Genomic DNA, 20795 nt, shown 5'->3' with positions numbered 1-20795 from the left:
CGCTTGTTATTGGGCTGTTTAACCCTTCTATTCCTGACAGGATGATTGCCTCGCGTGAATAATTGGCGGCAATTGGTGGTACACATGAACTTGGTATTGATCACATTATACATTGTCTAACTGAGTATTCGAGCTGAGTCAATATTTTCGTAAACTTGTCATGAAGTTTCATTTTAACTTCGCAACATTTACTCCATTTGCCTTTGTAATTTCGTTTTAAAGATTCTATTAAAGTCTATCTTTAAACGAGTCTTAAACGAAGTTGTTCTTGATCGGTGAAGAAAGAACGAGGTTTTGAGAAATATGGCGTATGAACAATCGAACGAATAGTGAATATATTAGAAAATGAGAAAATAATGTAAATGATGTGAATAATTATTTTTTATCAAGTAAAAAATGTATTGAGAAAGAAATAAAATTGAATACTTACTTGAAACAGAATAAAAGAAGGGAAACTGTACGGTGAAGGGAAAAAATGCGAATTTCTTCAAGTGAAATTGATGAAAGATAAATTGATCCAGTAATGTTAAGACGCGGAATTGTTGGATTGTTTCAGATTGCATCACAGTCCTGAAAATACCAAGTGGACAGCATTGGTAGATAGCGGAGGACGCGGAGAAGAAAGCGGAAACGTGAAGAAGCGTGAGCGGAGAATGCCGCGCGACTCAGCCGGGCAACGTCGATGCGGCAAGCCGCGCCGGGACGCGAGCCGCGGCACCGCTTGTTCGTGGGTTGCGCGATGATGGCGGAATGCGCGCGGACAGGGTGTACAGTATCGTCGTCCGGCCCGTCAATCGAACACATGGTGGAGTCACTTGCCCATTGCGGTGGCAACAAGGGCAGCAGCACGTACCTGAAACGCGCGATAGGATAATAAATGCCAGAAAAGCACGACGCCGGCACGAGTCGAGGTGGACCAATCGTCGTGAAGCGGCACACACGGAATATCGGATGCGGCCAGGTGCTCGAAGAAAATCGTTGGAACGTGTGGTTGCTTGTAAATCGCGAGGAAGAGGGAGAAGAGGCGGAGAGAGAAAAGAGCAACGACAAAGCTCATCGTCGCGAAGAAATCGTGGACAGCCGGACTGAACAGCCGCCTCGCGAATTCTCATCGCACAGCAGGGGATAGCGAGAGCCACCACGGGGGCGGGGGTGGGTTTGCCCCTGCTTCTTCTCGTTGTTGGTCTCCTCAACGACCTGACGCGCGTGACAACGGCCGCGCTAGTGATTGCCCAGCCGCAGGATAGCGTTTATCCAACCGGCGCTACCACGTCCGTTCGCCGTTTGTTGTCGCGCTCGCCCGATCCTTCATTCGTGCCGCGTCTGTTCCGAAGGGCGATTAACCGCGCATCCAGTCCTAACGAGGTCGGCTTCAAAGGTCACGCGTATCGAGGAATTCTGGATCGTCTTACGCTGACGACGCGCCTTCCATCTTCGTCCGCGCCGCCGTTGTCCTTGACGTCGTCGCTGTTGTCGTCATCGTCCCTGCTATTATCAAGATCATCACCGCTGAATGCTATTGTTATCGGACATGAAAATCGTCCCGCTTGTGACAAGGAGGGCCAAGAGATCACAGTGCGACAGAGAAGAGCGAAACGAGTATTGATCGGCAAGAGGTCGAAGCGAAAAGATCAACTCTCGGCAAATTTTATCGACCCTTGGCCGGAAACATGGCAACGCATTAACAAACGTCGTTTGCAGCTTCGCAAGGTGGATTCCACAACGCTGATCGATGATAAGATTCACCCTGCAGTCCAGGCTTTCACCCCACCATTAAAGCCCGCTTACAAGTTTGAGGAATCAGTATTACGTTCGGAGAATTCCCCGCGAGATATTCTTGACGAGAGCGCTTCAAAGACAGCGACGACGACGACAACGGCGGTGACGACGAGAACCACCACGCGCAACTTGGTATATCATGATGCGACTCAGCGAATTGAAAGAACTGCGAGTGAAGAAGATGACGTCGAGAGAGTGACCGAGGACGCAGTGGAGGGTGATAAGAACGGGCGGGAGTTGGTGCTCGTGAGGAACGAGGATAATGGTGCGATTGTAGTTGGTAGTGATAGTGTCATTGAGTGGACTACGACAACAGTCGCCAGGCCGATGTCATCGTCGCGGTCGGCGTTCTCCGGAGACAATGTGCAGGTGGCCGAGCGTGTAAAGGTGCGCGCGAATTCCGATCGAAGCTCACCGAGAGGCGTGGAGATCGACGAACAGCGAATCAAGGTCACTGTTGCACAGGAAGACTTGTCCGCATCGTCGACAACAACAACGACGACGACGACGACTACGACGACGACGGCGACGACGACTACGACAACGACGACGACGACGACGACGACGACAACGACGACGACGACGTCGACGACGACGACGACAACGACGACGACGACGACGTCGCAGCGTCCACCGCTGACTCAAGACACCTCTATGGAAGCATGTGAGTACCAATAAAACCTTGACGAAGTAAATGTTTTTTGAGACCAATCAATACATCCGATAGACTCTTTTATTAAAATGAAAGATTGTAATGTAACGCATAGTAGCTGGATATCCTATATTATTATTTATCTTAGTATTATTATTATATATTACATCGTTGCAGAGATGAAATGGCCGTTTTTAGGATTTGAATTTAAATTTTTATTCGATAAACTTAATGTATACTTTGTCAATTGAAATAGTCTCTGTTCACTTCAACACACTTCTCCCAACGCGATACAAGCGTATTAATAGAAATCGGAAGAGCGAGATGCGAGAAATTCGTTGAACGCACTTTCACGTCGTTTTGAAAACTTTTTCTCTTAAAAAGCTATCTAGGTGCTTAAAAAATGGTAGTTTGTCAGAGAAAAATTAGAAGAATAAGGAGGACGAAGGAGAACTTTGCATTTCAATTCTGCTAAACGGAGCCTTTCTCCGTGTAAGATTATAGTGTCTGTATGGTGGTCTGCTAAGGGTGTTGTGCATTATTCGTTTTTAAAAAAGGGTGAAACTATGAATGTCGACAAATACTGTTAAGAAATTGATGTAGTAATAGAAAAAATGCGCATTGAACAGCCAGCATTACTCAATAGACGCGGTATGTTATTGCTCCATGATAATGTTAGATCTCATGTTGCTGTAAAAACAAACTGTAAAAAAATTAGCAGAATTGAAATGCGAAGTTCTCCCTCACCCTCCTTATTTTCTTAATCTTTCTTCAACCGACTACCATTTTTTTAAACACTTGGATAGCTTTTTAAGAAAGAAAGTTTTCAAAACAACAAGTGACGTAAAAAGTGCGTTCAACGAATTTCTTGCATCTCGCTCTTCCGATTTCTATGTAAAAAGTATTAATACGCTTGTATCGCGTTGAGGGAAGTGTGTTGAAATGAATGGAGACAATTTCGATTGACAAAGTATGTATTAAGTTTGTCGAATAAATGTCATCTGCAACGACCTAATAGTATTAGTATTATTGTCAATAAAAATTTTATTTTGATAAAACAGATATAAGAAATGTTATAATATATTTAAAAAATTATTTTGCATTATTTTATTTTTAATTAAAACATGTTATTGAAGATTGTGTTATGTGTACGCGATATGATTTTACAAATTGCGTTAAAAATTATTTCCACTGACACAAATATATTATTTGTATATTTTCTGATCACCAATAAAATTCTTAATGATGCTGTTATTTAAGACCCGGCTAAAAAATTACCATATTTTACTCTTTTATCGAGTAATAATAAATACAATTTCTAAGATAAATGACGAGAAATGGAAAGAAATTTGGTCGTGGAATTAATTTATTTTGCATATACGCGCGATAAATTCATTATGAGTCACAGTTAGTCAGATCATAAAGATTAGTATGTCCATAAGAGGGAGGGAGAGAGAGCGAGTGAGAGGAAGAGGGAGGAGAAGAGGGGGGAGGGGGGAGGCGACAGAGAAGCGCGGCGCATGGTTTGCGTATCTCGTGTGTTTTTGATTACGTCTGGCGACAAAACAGTCTTTGCGTACAAAACAGTCGATTAGTCCTTTCGTCGTTCTTTTCTATCGAACGTGCTTTGCCTCTCTTACCTTCCTCGTCTTTACCCTTTTTATATCCTTTTATGTCTATTCTATCTGGTCTTGTTACACGTGCACATTATGCAACGACCACAATAGCGGGCAACTACAACGATGATAGAGAATGACTGGAATCCTCGATATCGGTATCGACTACATTAGCTTAACTTTCGATTCACGTAGGAAACTGAGCGAGAGACTGAACAAAGTTTGAACAATGTATTCTTGATTCAAATGTAGGATTCGCGTTTTTGGCCGTCGCAAATTAACTGTGAAAAATGATCTGGTATTGCCTTAGTAGACAGCGACAGTTCAATTTCTCCCTCAGTGTTTTAATTCTCTTTTAATTCTCAATAGAGAATAGATTATAACTTTAACAACTATTATTTGAGCTTTTCATTATTCTTTGATCTGTAGCACATCTAAATCTCACTCAAGGCTTTTTAGGTTTTCGTGCCTGAAGTGTATGAAAAGACAAAATACATCATATTAAATGTAATGATTTTGTACATATATCTATACACAAATATGGATTTTTGAAATACTATTTTGACTGAATAATTTACTGGAATGAAAAAAGTTGATCGATCAAGTTTGATTAGCCGGCCGATCCCGATTATTGCGCTTGTACACTTGTATCGTTACTTAACACATTTATTTCCGTGCTCCTGCAAGAGAACGGAGAATCGTCCTTCTCTTATACGATCTAATTCGTGATCTGGACAGCTCCCAACGATGAGTTCTTGTGACTGCGCGATACCTAGTATTCCCGGTATAAGAGGAATGACTAAATGGCCTGAGTAATCGGTCAGGCATCCCAAAACTCGCGATTTATTTTTTGGTATCCCTAGAAAAGAAGTGACGCACCGGTGATACACCGACAGAATGAAAGTAATGGTCTCCTATAAATTCCAAGAAATACTTGAACGAATCGACGTATTCTGGAGGAGAATTTCCGCGTTTGACAACATTAATTCTAGCAATCGTCACGTTTTTCCCATTATATTATATATTATATATTATATTATATTATATGTACCGATTGCTTCTTAATCTACATCTGCGCCATAATTGTTAAAATTTCGCGAGTTAATCCATACTCACTTCTCAATTGAGAGAAAGTTGTTTTTATTAAAAAATGATAGTGTAATGAAAGACTTTTTGCTTTTTTTCGAACTGATGTAGAAGGAGCAGAAATTTTACTTTGATTTAATGATAAAAACTGGTCCTTGATAGTGTCGCGCTCGTGTTACGATGTATATCTCTGAGATTCGAAGGCACTACGACGCGTTAAAGGCAGCGGCAACGGCAGCCAGTACGTTATCGCAGAATAGAGCGAAAGGGGTTCCCCGGGCGAAGAGCGTAAGGGCTTCGTCGCTATGGAAACCCTGGCACACGGCTCTCCGGCTACTGTGGGGTGCCTCAAGTTTTTTATGGCCCGAACGATCGGAGGGTCGAGACTCTAAAAATCGTTACACAAACCTAGATACTCGTCTCCTCGCGCCCCTGTAACATTCGCCACCCTTTCGGTCACGGACCTTACGCAACAGCGTTTCCGCGCTGTGTTATTTCGCTGATTGTTATTGGCCAGCTCTTGTACCAAAAGTGCTAGACATCACTTTTTAATATTATTTATATATGCATTTATTTTATGGAATTGTGCGTTTCTATGTCGCGTTTCGTGTTTCGTATTTGATTGTTGCGACTGTTAAAAAGTTGCTTATTTTTTGTTTATTGAATGCGAATATTTCTTGCAATAGTAATCATCTTTGTTAATTAACGTTTCGATAAAATATTGATATACGTTATTTTAGCTTAGAATTATGAATATCTTCCAAAAATCTTACGGTATTTGTTATTGCAATAGATTTGAGAATATCTCAGATTATCTTATAATTATTATAGTATATTAATACATACTCTCATCTTATGGAATTCTTCAGTGATAAATTACAAGGTGGACTAAAAATATATTTTAACTTTTATTGCTTCGAGTCATCGCAAAGATTATATTCCATATTCAATATTGACGCTCTTTCTACTAATTAAATACAACTCGCGCAAAAAACTGGTAGTTTTTTTGCATGCCAAGTTTTCAAGTTTACCTCACAATTTATGAAATTTGCGATAATTTTTAGAAAATTTTTCTCTTATCTTACATATTCTTTCAAGATGCCATTTTCAATCTAAACAGCAAATTTAACAAATTAATGAAATATAAATTAGTAATTATTATTACGTGAAATATATAATTAAAGATTGAAAATTTAATTTTTTTTTATAGTCAAATTTACAAATTGTTTTTCAATTGGAATGTTGACTCTTTAATATCGATTAGTGAGTTTTTTCCCCAAATTGTCTCTCACATATTTTTCTATTCTTCGTGTTCGTAAAGAACGTTTGCAAACTGAAAAAACTCGTGCGATACGTTCATCGGCCATATTTGTGCACGACGATGTGCAGAAAGGGCAAAAGGAGCGATGTAAAGTCCCCAGTACTCTTGGCACCCTTCACGAAAGCAGCTCCTAGCGAAAGGGGCGCACGACGAGGGGGTGATGGCGAAGTACAAGCGACGGTGCGCGTTTGCTTCGAACTGTCAAGTATTGACTCGTTTCGTTGTAGGAGAAGCGTCGTAAGCACCATGTCTGTAATGTTAGTAGACGCTAGTAGAAATTCTCTGTTCAGAAACATTTCTCATTAAAATTGATATGCAATATTGTCGTCTTCATATTATTTATAGTAGTAATTAATCGGTTTTAAAACGTCCTGCGACGTTGTCCGATGCTTAATTTTCATTGTTTTCGGTCTCTCCATGCATCTTCATTTATTTCCTGAATGAGTCTTTTGCTCATTGATTTTCGAATGCCTTCTATTCATGATTTTTTGTTTTTCTTTTCTTCTATTTTTGTAAGGCACCCATTGAAGAGCTTTCTTCGGTTTCTTTGACATTCGTTGTACATATCCGAACCAAATCAGCTTTTCGTCGATGCAGTCTGATTTTTTTATTTTCATTTGATCTTTTATTATTTCGTTGAGTCTTCTTTCTAATCTGGAAATTCCCGCTGATCTTCTTATAACATTCATCTCAGTTGTCTCCAATTTTTCTTCAGGCGTTCTTTGAGTCTCCACGTTTCCGATTCGTATATAAGAATACTTTCCACGATACTATCCTCAATTTGTGTGTTTTTCCAATGTAGCTGTTTCACTATATTTTATTTAGGGCTCCAATAATTTGTTTGGGTCTTGAAATCCGGAATCTTATTTCTTCGTCACCTGTTGTATTGAAAATTACTCCAAAATATTTATATTCGTTACATGTTGTAATTGTTATACTTTCTATTTCGATATCGGTGGCTTCTTTCCCTACACATAAGTATTGGGTTTTATCCAAGTTTATATACAGGGTGTCCCATTTTAAAAACCCCACGTGAATAACTTTTCAGAGACATTTTCAAGAAAAATGATTTAGACAAAAGTTGTTGGGTTTAGAGGAGGACATCCGATGATGACATTGGTTTAACCTAGGGTGTACATGCCAAGGTCATATGGAGGTCAACTTTGTTTTTTTAAATAAAACACCCTATTTTTTATTTCAAAATCTAATAGCTGGTGTCAAGAACTTTTCAAAACACTATAATGAAGTTATTTTTTATTAAGTACTTTTCGAGTTATGAGGCTTGTAAATTACAGTATTTTGACATAAAATATAAAATATCTTGTAAAACATACAGTTTTTGAGAATGTTACCTTAATACTTTTATGCACAAAATAAGACAAAATGAGACAAATGAATTGGTATAAAGAAAACAAATTGGTTTAAAAAAAAAAGTATGCAGTTGCATGTTGCAAATTACATATTTTTTCTTGAAAGCAACTATGTGTTTTCTTTATACCAATTGATTCGTCTTATTATTTTATGAATAAAAGTATTAAGGTAAGATTCCCGAAAATTGAATGTTTTACAAGATATTTTGTATTTTATGTCAAAATGCTGTAACTTTCAAGCCTCATAACTCGAAAAGTACTTAATGAAAAATAACTTCATTATAGTGTTTTAAAAAGTTCTTGACACCAGCTATTAGATTTTGAAATAAAAAATAGGGTGTTTTATTTAAAAAAACAAAGTTGACCTCCATATGACTTTGGCATGTACACCCTAGGTTAAACCAATGTCATCATCGGATGTCTCCCTCCAAACCCAACAACTTTTGTCTAAATTATTTTTCTTGAAAATGTCTCTCTGAAAAGTTATTCACGTGAGGTTTTAAAATGAGACACCCTGTATAATTCTCAATTTTCATATTCTTCTTTCAGTTTGCATATCATATATTCAAGGTCTTCCTTATTGTTTACGCATATAACCTGGTCATTAGCAAACTGAAGGGTATATAGACAGGTTTCACCATCTAATTTGATACCCATTCCTCGACATTTTTTTTCTACAGATGTAAGGTCCTCGAAATGTATATTTTGAAAAGAGTAGGCGACAGACGACAGCCTTGTCTGAATCTTTTGTCGACTATAAATTGTTCCGAAAGTCTATTGCCTATTTTAACTGCAGATTTTGTATTTTTTATATATGTTTTCAACAGCTTTTGTTAATGAATGATTGATGGATGTCGCGTGTTACTAATGTTCGCTGGGTTTCACGTAATTAAGTAAACGGTTTCTGTGTTTGTAATCAGTTTACTGTATAGAGACACGCGATACATTTTTCGCCATGAGAGCTTAGCTAATAATAATATATAATTTCTCAAAAAGAACGTCTGTGTCGCTAGCGTCGAGCCAGAGAGATAAACTATATAAAAACGAGCGCCTTTTTTAACTTAACATAAATTCCCCGGCGTTGAGGGATCGTATCGTATAGCATTTTTTTTGTGAATGAATATAATTCAAATTTTAAATACTAATAGAAGTATAAGAGCCAAGTATCGCAGAAACAAAAATAGTTTTCATATGTTATATAAGTAAATTATTGGCTGCTAGCCACGCTTAACTTAAAATGGAGATAAAAATAAAAAGAAACCTACGGTTAACACGCTATTAAAATGGATATTTTACATTTTCATTAATCGATTTATAAAGTGAGTCCTTTTTCGTCCAGAAGGGGCAGGGGGCAAACCTTTGCCACTGCTCTTTGTATGATCGTGGTTTTGTTATCCCCTTTTGTAACCCTTATTGAAACCATCCTCGTGATGTCATCAGCTCCAGGGTGCTTCTCTACTACTCGTCCAAGCTTCCAATATGCGGGTGGTAAGTTATCGTCCTTCACCAATACCATGGTATCAATAGCCAAGTCTGGATACGGCCGCTTCCATTTGGTTTTTTGTTGCAATTCAGAAACGTACTCAACACTCCAACGCCTCCAATAATTTTGCTGCAATTGTTGAATACGCTGCCAATTAGACAATCGAGATTCTTTTATATGACTTAAGTCTGGATCAGCGACAGTGTTGAAGCTTCGCCCGATCAGGAAGTGAGCAGGGGTTAATGGAGCGAGGTCACTGGGATCAGATGAGAGCGGAGTAAGAGGCCTGGAATTTAATAGAGACTCTATCTGCGTTAATAAGGTGTAAAACTCCGCAAAAGTTAACAACGCATTTTTTGCAATTCGCTTTAAATGAAATTTCATGGATTTAACACCTGCCTCCCAGAGGCCACCAAAGTGAGGCGAGTACGCAGGGATAAATTTCCACTCGATACCTAGTTTATCAATGGCTACATCTAGTTCTTTTGCTTTGTTTAAAAGGAACCTTCCTAGTTCATCCAACTCATTTTTAGCCCCAACAAAGTTAGTTCCGTTGTCGGAGAGTATCTTAGATGGCTTGCCTCTTCGCGAAACAAATCTACGTAGTGCGGCAATAAACGCTTTCTTTGTTAGGTCGAGGACTAATTTAATATGCAACGCCTTTGTCGCGAAGCATATGAAGATGCACACGTAACATTTGCTGAGTTTACAACCCCTTCCTTTTCTATCTTTAATCATGAAAGGTCCAGCGTAGTCAACCCCGGTGGTAGAGAATGGTAGCTCCGGCGAGATCCTTGATGATGGAAGGTTACCCATGATTGTTTGCATAGCTTGTGGTTTGATTCTGTAACAATCTAAACAAGATGAAACTATCTTGCGTGCGAGATTTCTACCTCTCAAAGGCCAGAATTGGTCACGAATGGTTGCAAGCAACAGTTGTGGGCCTGCATGTAGCAATTTGATATGCTCGTGCTCGAAAATCAATCTTGTCAGTCGATTGCTTGCTGATAATACAATAGGGTGTTTTTTATCAAGTTCAAAAGCCGAGTTTCCCAGTCGGCCTCCTACACGTAAAATACCTCGTTCATCCAAGAAAGGACTTAAAGCAGCAAGTTTTCCTTTAGTTATCTTGGAGCCTGCAGATAAACTCGCGATCTCTGATGGGAAGTCGACCTGCTGAGCTTGCCTTGTTAGAATCACTAATGAGTTGTCACGCTCTTTAATTGTTATAGGGCCGTTGGTAGTACCCATCCCTTGCAAAGCGTTTACGAATCTCATGCAATGAGAGACTATCCTGAGGATTCTAGTGAGACTTGAGTTTCTTTCCACTATATTTTTGAATATTGAGTGATTGGGATTAACTGCTATAACAAGATTCTTGCTTGTCATGATTTTTGTGATTGGGTTGGGTGATTTGGGCCACTTGGAAGGATCTTTCTTTAAGAATGATGGACCGTTCCACCATAAGTCCTTGTCTTGAAGTTCTTTAGGACTAATTCCCCTGGACAACAAATCCGCTGGATTGAGATCAGTAGGTACGTGGCGCCAAGGTCTATCTTTTGTCAATTCTTGAATTTTTGCAACACGATTTGCTTCGAAGATTTCTAATCTATTTGGTTCAGATGCGATCCATCCCAAAGCGATAGTGGAGTCTGTCCAATACGTTGTACTATTGATATTCATATCCAATGCCTTTTCCGTTGCCGAGACCAATTTTGCTAAGAGCAGGTCAGAACATAATTCCAGTCGCGGGATGGTTTGAGTTTTTACCGGAGCAACCTTGTTCTTGGAGCACAACAGTTTAACATGACGCTTTCCTTCCTCGTCTATTGATACTATATAAACACAGGCTCCGTAGGCATTTTTAGACGCATCGGCAAATCCATGTATGTGCAGACTAACTGGATCTTTACACGTTACCTGCCTATGTATTTTTATGTTGTTTAATAGCTCCAAGTTCTTGCGATATTTTAACCATTGCGTGTTTATGTTTGCGGGTAATGATTCATCCCATGAAAGACATTCAAGCCATAATTGTTGCATGATTAATTTTGTCGTTATGGTACACGGACCGATTAGTCTTAATGGGTCAAAGATCATTGAGGATACTGAAAGAATATGACGCTTTGTGATTTTATTGCATGCTGGTAAATCGATTGAGTACGTCAAAATATCATCCTTTGCGCTCCACTGTAGTCCTAATGTCTTTCCCTGATTATCTTTTATTAAATGCACCGTAGACGGCCAATTCTCAGCTCCTATAACGTGTTTTAATACTTCAGTGTTATTAGAGACCCACTTTCTTAGCTTGAAGCCCCCTTCGGAAGGATCTCATTGATTTGCTTCGCTGTTAGAGACAACTCTTCTGTAGTCTTGCCACCTGTCAAAAGATCGTCAACGTAAAAGTCGTTAAGTATGATCTTTGATTCATTCGGAAATTTATCTTTATTATTGATTGCGAGTTGTCCAAGAGATCTAATTGCCAAAAATGAAGCAGCTGTAGTGCCATATGTTACGGTATTTAACTCGTATGTCTTGATGCTTTCGTTTGGGTCTCTTCTCCATAAAATGCGTTGTAGTGCTCTTTGTTCCGGTATAATCCATACCTGCCTATACATCTTTTCTATATCTGCCGAGATTATGAACTGATGTTTGCGGAATCTTACTATTATGGAAAATAGATCATTTTGTATTACAGGACCACACATTTGTAAATTATTCATTGATAGCCCACTGCTTGTTGCCGCAGAGGCATCAAATACAACCCGCGTTTTTGTGGTCTCACTTTCTAATTTTGTAACCGCATGGTGAGGCATGTAGTATGTATATTTAGCCGCGCTTTTATCAAGTGCTTCACTCATGTGTCCCAAATCAAGATATTCATCCATGAAAGTATTGTATTTTTTGCGCAAGTCTGTATTTTTCTGCAATTTGCGTTCGAGATTTATTAATCGCTTCTCAGCTTGGCTTCTAGATTCTCCTAGATCGCTGAGACTTCCTTTTAGTGGAATTGTTACTATAAATTTGCCGTCAGCATCCCTTCTTGTAGGTTTTAAAAATAATTCTTCGCATGACTTTTCTTCAATCGACAGAGCTTTAGTTTCAGAGATTTCTTCTAGCTCCCAGAATTTTGTTAATTGTTCTTGAATATCAACGCGACGAATAAGGTTGCAATGAATTGAACTTGCGCTGTTTGGTAGAAGAGGTCCACCGACTACCCAGCCCAATTTTGTCTTTTGCATAATCAAATTGCCTAATTTTTCCTGACCGATGCAGAGAAGCTGCCAAAACCATTCAGCTCCTATTAGTAAATCTACCACTCCTGGCGTGTAGAAAGTTTGATCGGCTAGTTTTATATGAGCTGGAATTTTTACGTCGTGTAAATCAATCTTGCTGTTTGGCATTTTGTCTTTGATTATGTTAGGCACAATGAGGCATTGCAGCTTGAAGCCACAATTACTGTGACGAGACTTAATCTCAATCTCGCATTTTTCCTTCAAAATTGTATTTTCTCGATTTAGAGTTCCCATTTGAACGTTGACCGGAATTCTGACGACCTTTAGCCTGGAACATAGCCTCTCCGATATGAAATTTGATTGCGCACATGAATCCAAAAATGCTCTTGCCATTTTTTGCTCCTTTGTAGGTCCTATTGATATTACCTTTGCGGTAGCTAATAAAGAATCAGCCAATGTTTCATTTGTCGCACAAAATGCATTCAATTTCTGTGTATTTAAATTATCCATCTCGGCCTTTTCTTCTAATTTTGTTTTTCGATCAAAATGTATTAAGCTATTATGTTTTAGCTTGCATTTTTTGCATGGGCCAGAGTTGCAATCAGTCGCGTAATGCCCACCTCTCAAACAATTAATACACAGCTTGAATTCCTTTATTTTATTAGATCTGTCCTTTGTGCTTAGTTTAAGAAAGGCTTCACAAATATAAATGCTATGGTGTTTGCTGCACATGGCACACTTATCTTTATTTGCCAAAAACACGCTTGCCTTTTGAGGTTTTGCTTGCTTGATTCCGACAGTGTCTTTACTTGTAATAGTTGTGATGGTTTGTAGGAGCGCGGCTCTCTCACGTAGACACTTGATTAGCTCTGCAATGGTCGGTTTGCTTGTTAGCTCAGCCTTATGCTTTTCCCATTCTTTTAGACTCTCCAGATCCAGCTTGGTTGTTACTATGTAGATGAGCAGAGAATCCCAATGCTCGGTAGGCTCATCTAGTTTTTTCAAAGATCTTAGATTTTTATTTATTATATCTATTAAATCTCGTAAACGCGTTGCTGAAGCTTTAACTACTTTCGGACTGTTAAAAATTGACTCAATGTGATGATGTATCAGCAGATTTACGTTATCGTATCGCTCACACAAAGTTTGCCAAACTATCTGATAATTTTGTTCTGAAAACTCGTATTCCTCAATTATTTCCCCGGCGCTACCACTCAACGCTGACTTTAGGTAATGAAATTTTTGGATATCGCCAATTGCCGCACTATCATGAATTAAAGACTTGTATGTGTCCCTAAAACCAAGCCAATCCGCTAATTCCCCGTTAAACTTTGGCAAGTCTATAATCGGTAACTTTATCCCTGGAATGCGTTGCTCTACAGGTATATTTAGTATTTGAGACTGCTCTGGAGCTGAAAGACCAATAGAACCTTGTTGCTGATTTAAGTTTCGTTGAATTAGGTCCTGTTGTGCAAGATTTTGATCAGCAATTTGATCAGCCTTTGAATTAACTGTTGTAATTGATCATTTATGTGTATCCCCGCACTCGCCCCACCAGCCCCTCCCGGGCGGCCGGCGTCATCCGATGCAATTGTTTCACGAGTAAGCAGTTCTTGAGCCTGAGCTAGAGTATGAAAATATTCATCCTCAAATTCTTGCCGATAATCAATAATCTCCGCATGATCATCAGTAAATTCTTCTATGCCTGCTTGAATAATATTAAAATCATTAAAAACTTCTTTGTGCCTTTCAATTCTATCCTTTAATTGTATCACTGTGTCTCTTGGTAACGGCACGCTTGTATCCGCGTTATTCTCACGTATCCTTTTTAAATTATTACTGAATGAAGTAACTCTAGACTTAATTGCGCCTCGCTTTTTCTTTAATGCTTGCAATGACATTTTGAGCTACGTATTCTTTATCCTATACTCAAACTAATGCTCAAGACGAACTTGCCCTAGATTGTTGTCGTTTGTTCCTCTTCGCTCATGAAGCCAGAATGCCAAATCACTGTCCTGGATTGTTGCCGTCTGCGTATTGCCTTTTTACACAGAAAGGGCCACGATGATCTCTCTCTCTTACGCGATCGCACCACTGCGTATATCACGTGATTCGCCTGTGCGTCGCCTTTTAGCTCCTCGATTTGCTTTTATTTCGTATTCACACGCATAATAATACGAATTATTCGGCTTGAAGGACCATGTCGCGTGTTACTAATGTTCGCTGGGTTTCACGTAATTAAGTAAACGGTTTCTGTGTTTGTAATCAGTTTACTGTATAGAGACACGCGATACATTTTTCGCCATGAGAGCTTAGCTAATAATAATATATAATTTCTCAAAAAGAACGTCTGTGTTGCTAGCGTCGAGCCAGAGAGATAAACTATATAAAAACGAGCGCCTTTTTTAACTTAACAATGGATGTTTGTTGGAGTACTTTCCATAATTTTATTACCGAGACATTATCGTAGGCTTTTTGAAGATCTACGAAAAGTAGGTGTATTGGTGTATTTCTTGTTAATCTATATTATTTATTTATATATTAATTTTTTATTTGAAAACTTGCGAATGGGATCTCGTTTCACGCAATAATAATCACGAAAGGATAAGTAAAATTGTTTCAATTAGATTCGCCTAATACCTTCATTTAACTCATTTAACTGCATTGCACGGCACTGAAAAATTAAGTATTCAGATATTGATAATTTCATCGTGCATGTGGCAATTACACGCGGCGATAATTTTAAGAGAACACAGACGCGAACGACTGACAGACTAAATAAAAATAATCTCTCGCGATGTATGCACGTGCAAAAGATGTCTGGTTGTGACATCGGAGGAGTAACGGAAGTATATAGCGCGCTTTAAATAATCGGGAGACCTGAGAGAGTTTATCGTACTGACGATATTTATCGTTGATACACTGTGATATGTTGCTATTCTCAAATACATGAGTAAAATACATATCCCCTCTCTCCCTTGGTAACAAAGAGAGGATTTGTTTTTAATTTATTTTTATATCTTCAAAAGCTATAATAATTAGGGATTTGGACTGATGTGATATTTCGATTCGATTTACGGTTATAGTCCAATAAAATATTTAATAACGGTTCCAGTTCCAGTTTCGAGTTTTTAGTTGATAAAAAAGAACTGAAATCCTTTAAATTAAATAACGGTTTTTTCAGTTCCGATTATGGTTTTTCTAAAATTTTTTTTAACACAATTTAAATTAAAATTAATATTTGAGAAAGATATTTGAATGAAACATTCTATATACAATTTATAAATCAAAACCAAAATTTAAGAAAGAAATATCCGCATTAGAAATGAATATAAAATGTTTAGCGTGATTAATTTATCAAGAGAAAAAAATTTGCGACAAAAGTGCATGCGTACAATGTATAAATGCGTTAAATGACAGATTTTTATAATGTATATTGCAATTAGAGAGAGAGAATTAATATACTAAAAGTAGCTACAGAAAGAATTATGATAATTAGGGTTATACAGGAAAATAGTTTTTTAAATATAAAATAGCTTTAAAAAAAAATAACAATAATATAAAATAATAATAATAATAATAAATTATGTTGTTCAAGTATAATTTTTTATTTCACATTATAAGATATTATATTGCATTGCAAACATTTGATACGCACATAAAAAATAACTTATTACATTTTAACATTATAATTATACATTTATACATTTCAACACATTTTAACATAAGTTATATTTACATTTTAGCACAAAAATGTAATCTATAATATTTTTTAAAAAATAAAAGATTTATTTAGGAATATTGAATGTAAAAGTTAATTAAAAAATTTTTAATAAGTCGGTAGTCATTAATGTAAAATCTGTTTTATAATTATTTTGCTATGATTTTATAAATAAACAAAATCTACAGTTTTATTTCATCAAAATAATATTTTGCGAGAAAAATGGAGGCATGTAAAAGCTTCATCAATACTTATTTTTCATTTTTGTTTTATATCCATTGCATGTGCAGTAGTTTAAGTAAGATTTAAGCAGTAAGCAAATTAGTCAATCATCGTCGAATTTTCTTGAAAATACATGACTGTAATTAGTCAATTTATTTACTGCCGAAGTGTGACTACAGTTTTTTCTTACAGTTTTTATGTACTATGGCTCTTATAATATGAATGTATTGCAAGAACCATTATAAATCATGTAACCTAAAGAAGAAAGAAGAACGATATAAACAAATAAAAAATTTAACAAATAGAGTATAGAGTAGGAATCGAAAAAAGAACCGAAAAAAACCATAAAAATTGAAAATAATTTTCTCGATCCAGTTCCGGTATTATAAACTTTACGAAATTTCGATTCGGTTCCAGTTTCAGTTTGATCAAAACAAATGATTACGGAGTCATATAAATTACTTGTTATACAATTTTTAATTTAGTATTAAGAAAATGATGAAATTACACGTTTCATTGAGATCAATGAAAAAATGACTTTATTGAAGAGACTTAAATTTATGCTTGAAATCTATTGTATTACAAAAATGTTGTTCTATGAATATAATTTATTTCATCAAGATTGATTTAGAGTTAGCCAATATTGAGTGAAAGAAACATATGTTTCGAAACTTTTGAAGAATAATCTTTCTCGAATCATGCATTCCGTATCATATAAACGTGTTTCGTTCTTCCGGGTGACGGAAAGTCGGTGCACGCATCAATATTGACATATGTCAAATTGATATTAGAAGACATGATCTGTCAGTACTAATATAAAAGAAACAATAGCTTAACCGAATGGAGATGAGGCGCGAACAAAGGAAAATATGTGCGTACAGTTTTTGTTTACAACTCTGACGAACGTCAGTGCATTTTTCACATATGTCACTTGGATATATTTGTCCTCAAAATGAGAATATATTCCTTGAAAAGGGCGTGAAACGTAAGAAAATTCCAAACAAGCATGAGAGCATTCAGTTAATCCATTATTACTCGTGCGTTTGTTTTTTAATGCAATTACTCACATGTTAATAAAATTAATTATAATCCAACTAGATACGATAGGGAGCGTAAAGAATCAAAACGCCAGATTTCCGTGCGATAGAATTTGTACTCCACTCTTAAAAAAGGTATGTAAGGTCAATACTCGAATGTATCGAAAATCTCGAAAGTCTCGAAGTGTATTGTTGACGCTTTTCCGCGATTGGTTATCTCGATTATTCTGACAGTTTGATAGTTTGAAAGCAAAGGTTATTTTGACGGTTATTTAAAATAAAAAAGTTTTATTAAAATATTTAGATTTTGTAGTTCTAGTATATTATAAAAACAGCTTACAAACAACAGACATTTCTGCCTGACATCAGGCTATCTTCAGTGTCAAAACAATAAAATATGAAACGCAACGCAAACATTTGCTATATGATTTACGACATTAAGGCAAGATTTGGTTCGCACGATTAAAATACTAAATTACATAATTAATGGTAAAATTGAAGTATTGATAAAATCTATAATACAGGTGTTCGATATTATGTAAAAGAGAAGATGGAAGAAACAGAAAAGATGTGTAAACTTAGTCAAAAATCAAATTGTTAAAATGTCATTAATATTTGTCTCTTATTTGTAAGCTGTTTTTATAATATAATACAAATTTTATCACACGGAAATCTGGCGTTTTGGCTCTTTGCGCTTCCTATCGTATCTAATTTGATTGTTTAATCAGCTGAGCCTGTATATTTCCAATTTTTTAATTATAATCCACCAAAAGTTTTGGTTATCTGATATAATCATATTTAATTTTAAAATTTTTTCGCTAAAATAAATAGCAGGCTTTGAAAACATTCTTAAATTGCACACATATAGAGAATAACTATTATATGTTCTTGGGATTAAGTGAAGTAAAATGATATTAAAGAAATACATGGACTTGACTTTAGATTTGTTTTGCTATGCGTCAGAAAAGAGGTTTGATGTGCGACTGTGAAAGAGAACGAACAGTATGTTGGCGAAATAGTTAGCCATTTGTCCACGCACCGTGGCACGTCTGGTCTTCGTCTGCTCGGTCCCAAGGTCCTTGAACGAAGATCTATTCTTAAAAAGCTACACAATTGGATAACCAATCAGCCAGACAGTATCGTATATCAAAAAGCATGACAAAACAAAATTCATAGACTGTTTATTGTTCCGTTGCGACGCGATGATTGGAATGATTACGTTATACCTATGTATAGAATACTTGGTTCAAATCTATTTACTGTGTCGCGTAGAAATGATTAAAAAAAAAACAAATTTAAAATCGTTAATACGAATCACCCCTTTCCCTCCGCGTGCGCGCGCGCGCGCGCGCGCGCGCACACACACACACACACACACACACACACACACACACACACACGCGCGCGCGCGCGCGCGCGCGTATAGAATATAATTTATAATGTAACGAAAGAAAAAGAAATTTATTTTGGAGCAAGTAATTTTAGTTGATAAAAAATTTGTATGATGAATATTTATACATATGTGGAATATTTTATAGAAAAGTATTTGAAATAGTTGGAAAACTCTAAACTTACCGACACAGACTAATTAATACGGAAAAACAGTTTATGCGCCGAGCGATGTAACTCGTTAAAATTGTGACGACTGACGCAACGTGTATGCGTACAGCAGACCTTGAGCCACTATTACACCGTTGTTTATGTTGTTATGCAATCGAGACAGCTTAGTCTGCGCGCACAGACTGTAAGGTAGCGAATAATATTTTTCACTCTTTTAGATTCGATAATTAACGATGGATATTATGAAAAGTGAAATGTTAATTTTACCGATTCCGTGAATATAATATCCGCGATTGGAATCGTGTTGATTTACATTAAAATAGTAATTGTAATAAATATTAATTCTCTTAAACATTTGGAAAAACTGAGGATAGATCAAATTATATATTTTTACATATTTAGATGACTTTTCATACAATTAACGATTGTCGATTACAACGAATGAAACATTATAATAGTGCTTATACTGTCGTAATATTACAATGTCGTGAATCTTTAAAACGAAATTTAGATGCGCAAATAAAAAGACATTGTTTTCTCTAATATCAGCGATGCGTATAAGATGAAAATTATAAAATAATTATTTTATAATTATAAAAGATATGTTTTTCAGAATATTTCCTGTCATTGTAGGATGCAGTCTGCATCACCGTTTTAGACATTATTTAATTGTTTTTTTGTCATAAGTGATTCACATAATTATCAGAAAAGAAATGCAGGAAGTGCCGATACTTACGAGATAGATTTTTATTCTCCGCGGTATCATCTTCGAGATGCATACTGTGTGCAATGCGTCACACCGGCAGTCGGTAGACATTCATAGCCGAGTAATCTGTAATCGGTAGTCGGAAGGTAAGGAACTGGTAGTCGTGTAGTTGATGAGTTCCGAGACCAGTCCTAGCAAGTCTTGCGAGATCGCTAATTTCGATCCAATTCACGCTCGAGTGACTTGGCCGTTTTTCCGATCTCTATCTTGCTTGATTTATCGCTCAACCGCTCGGTATGCGATCGACGTTCCCTTCCTTTTTTTTCTTTTCTTTTTTCTATTTTGCCTTTTTCATCTTCGTGCACGGCCTCCAAGTCCGGAGGTGACGGCTTCGGTTTCACTCCTCGAAACGATGAAGCGTACATGTGTGCGAAAACAGGAATCGCCGAGCGCACTTGGTATTTGCATTCCGCACCTGCACTTTCAGTTTTTTCTCTCACAACCGCGACGTGATTTGTCAATAAAGAATTGTTAGGTTTCATTCGTTACTTGAAGAAAAACCACTAATTTGATTGTTTAAAATTCGAGAATAATGAGTCAAGAGACAGTTGGTATTCTATTCGATCTTTTCAATGTTTGTCGCATTGACGGAGACGCGGTCGTCTCATGAACATCTCATGCACGACGTTAGTTGACGTTTAAGGCGGACATTTATTCATCCGTGTACCGAAGACCAAGAACACACTTGTCAACGGCGCGTAACACCTAGCGCGATAGAATTACGCGCCACTAATGTGTGTCACGCATATATCGATTGCATTACGTCAGGCTCGCCGGGGCCGGTCCGTCTTCGCCGTCGGCGGCAGACTGGCCAAGGTAATCGGTGTCAAGTGCCAAAGAAACGAGACGTTCCCGGAAATTGCGATTAATCGCACGGTCATCGTGCGTACAGATGCTCGACGCTCTGACGCACAAGTCAATCTTCATTCGTCATCTAAAAGCATAT

At 37.2% G+C, this 20795-nt stretch overlaps 1 protein-coding gene across 1 annotated transcript in view; it reads left to right on the top strand.

Moving 5' to 3' along the window:
• Positions 1–1099: 1099 nt before the first annotated feature.
• The window catches only part of LOC105674690 (uncharacterized), a 70716-nt gene continuing 51020 nt past the window's right edge, over positions 1100–20795 (top strand). Inside the window, exon 1 of the mRNA XM_012371196.2 lies at positions 1100–2443. Coding sequence (XP_012226619.1) covers positions 2107–2443 — 337 coding nt within the window. The 5' untranslated portion in view covers positions 1100–2106. The remainder of the gene's footprint in view (positions 2444–20795) is intronic.

The sequence above is a fragment of the Linepithema humile genome, chromosome 3 (assembly GCF_040581485.1).
Source record: "Linepithema humile isolate Giens D197 chromosome 3, Lhum_UNIL_v1.0, whole genome shotgun sequence".
NCBI lineage: Eukaryota > Metazoa > Arthropoda > Insecta > Hymenoptera > Formicidae > Linepithema > Linepithema humile.
The sequence above is the reverse complement of the archived record's forward strand: the minus strand, read 5'-3'. Positions and strand labels throughout refer to the sequence as shown.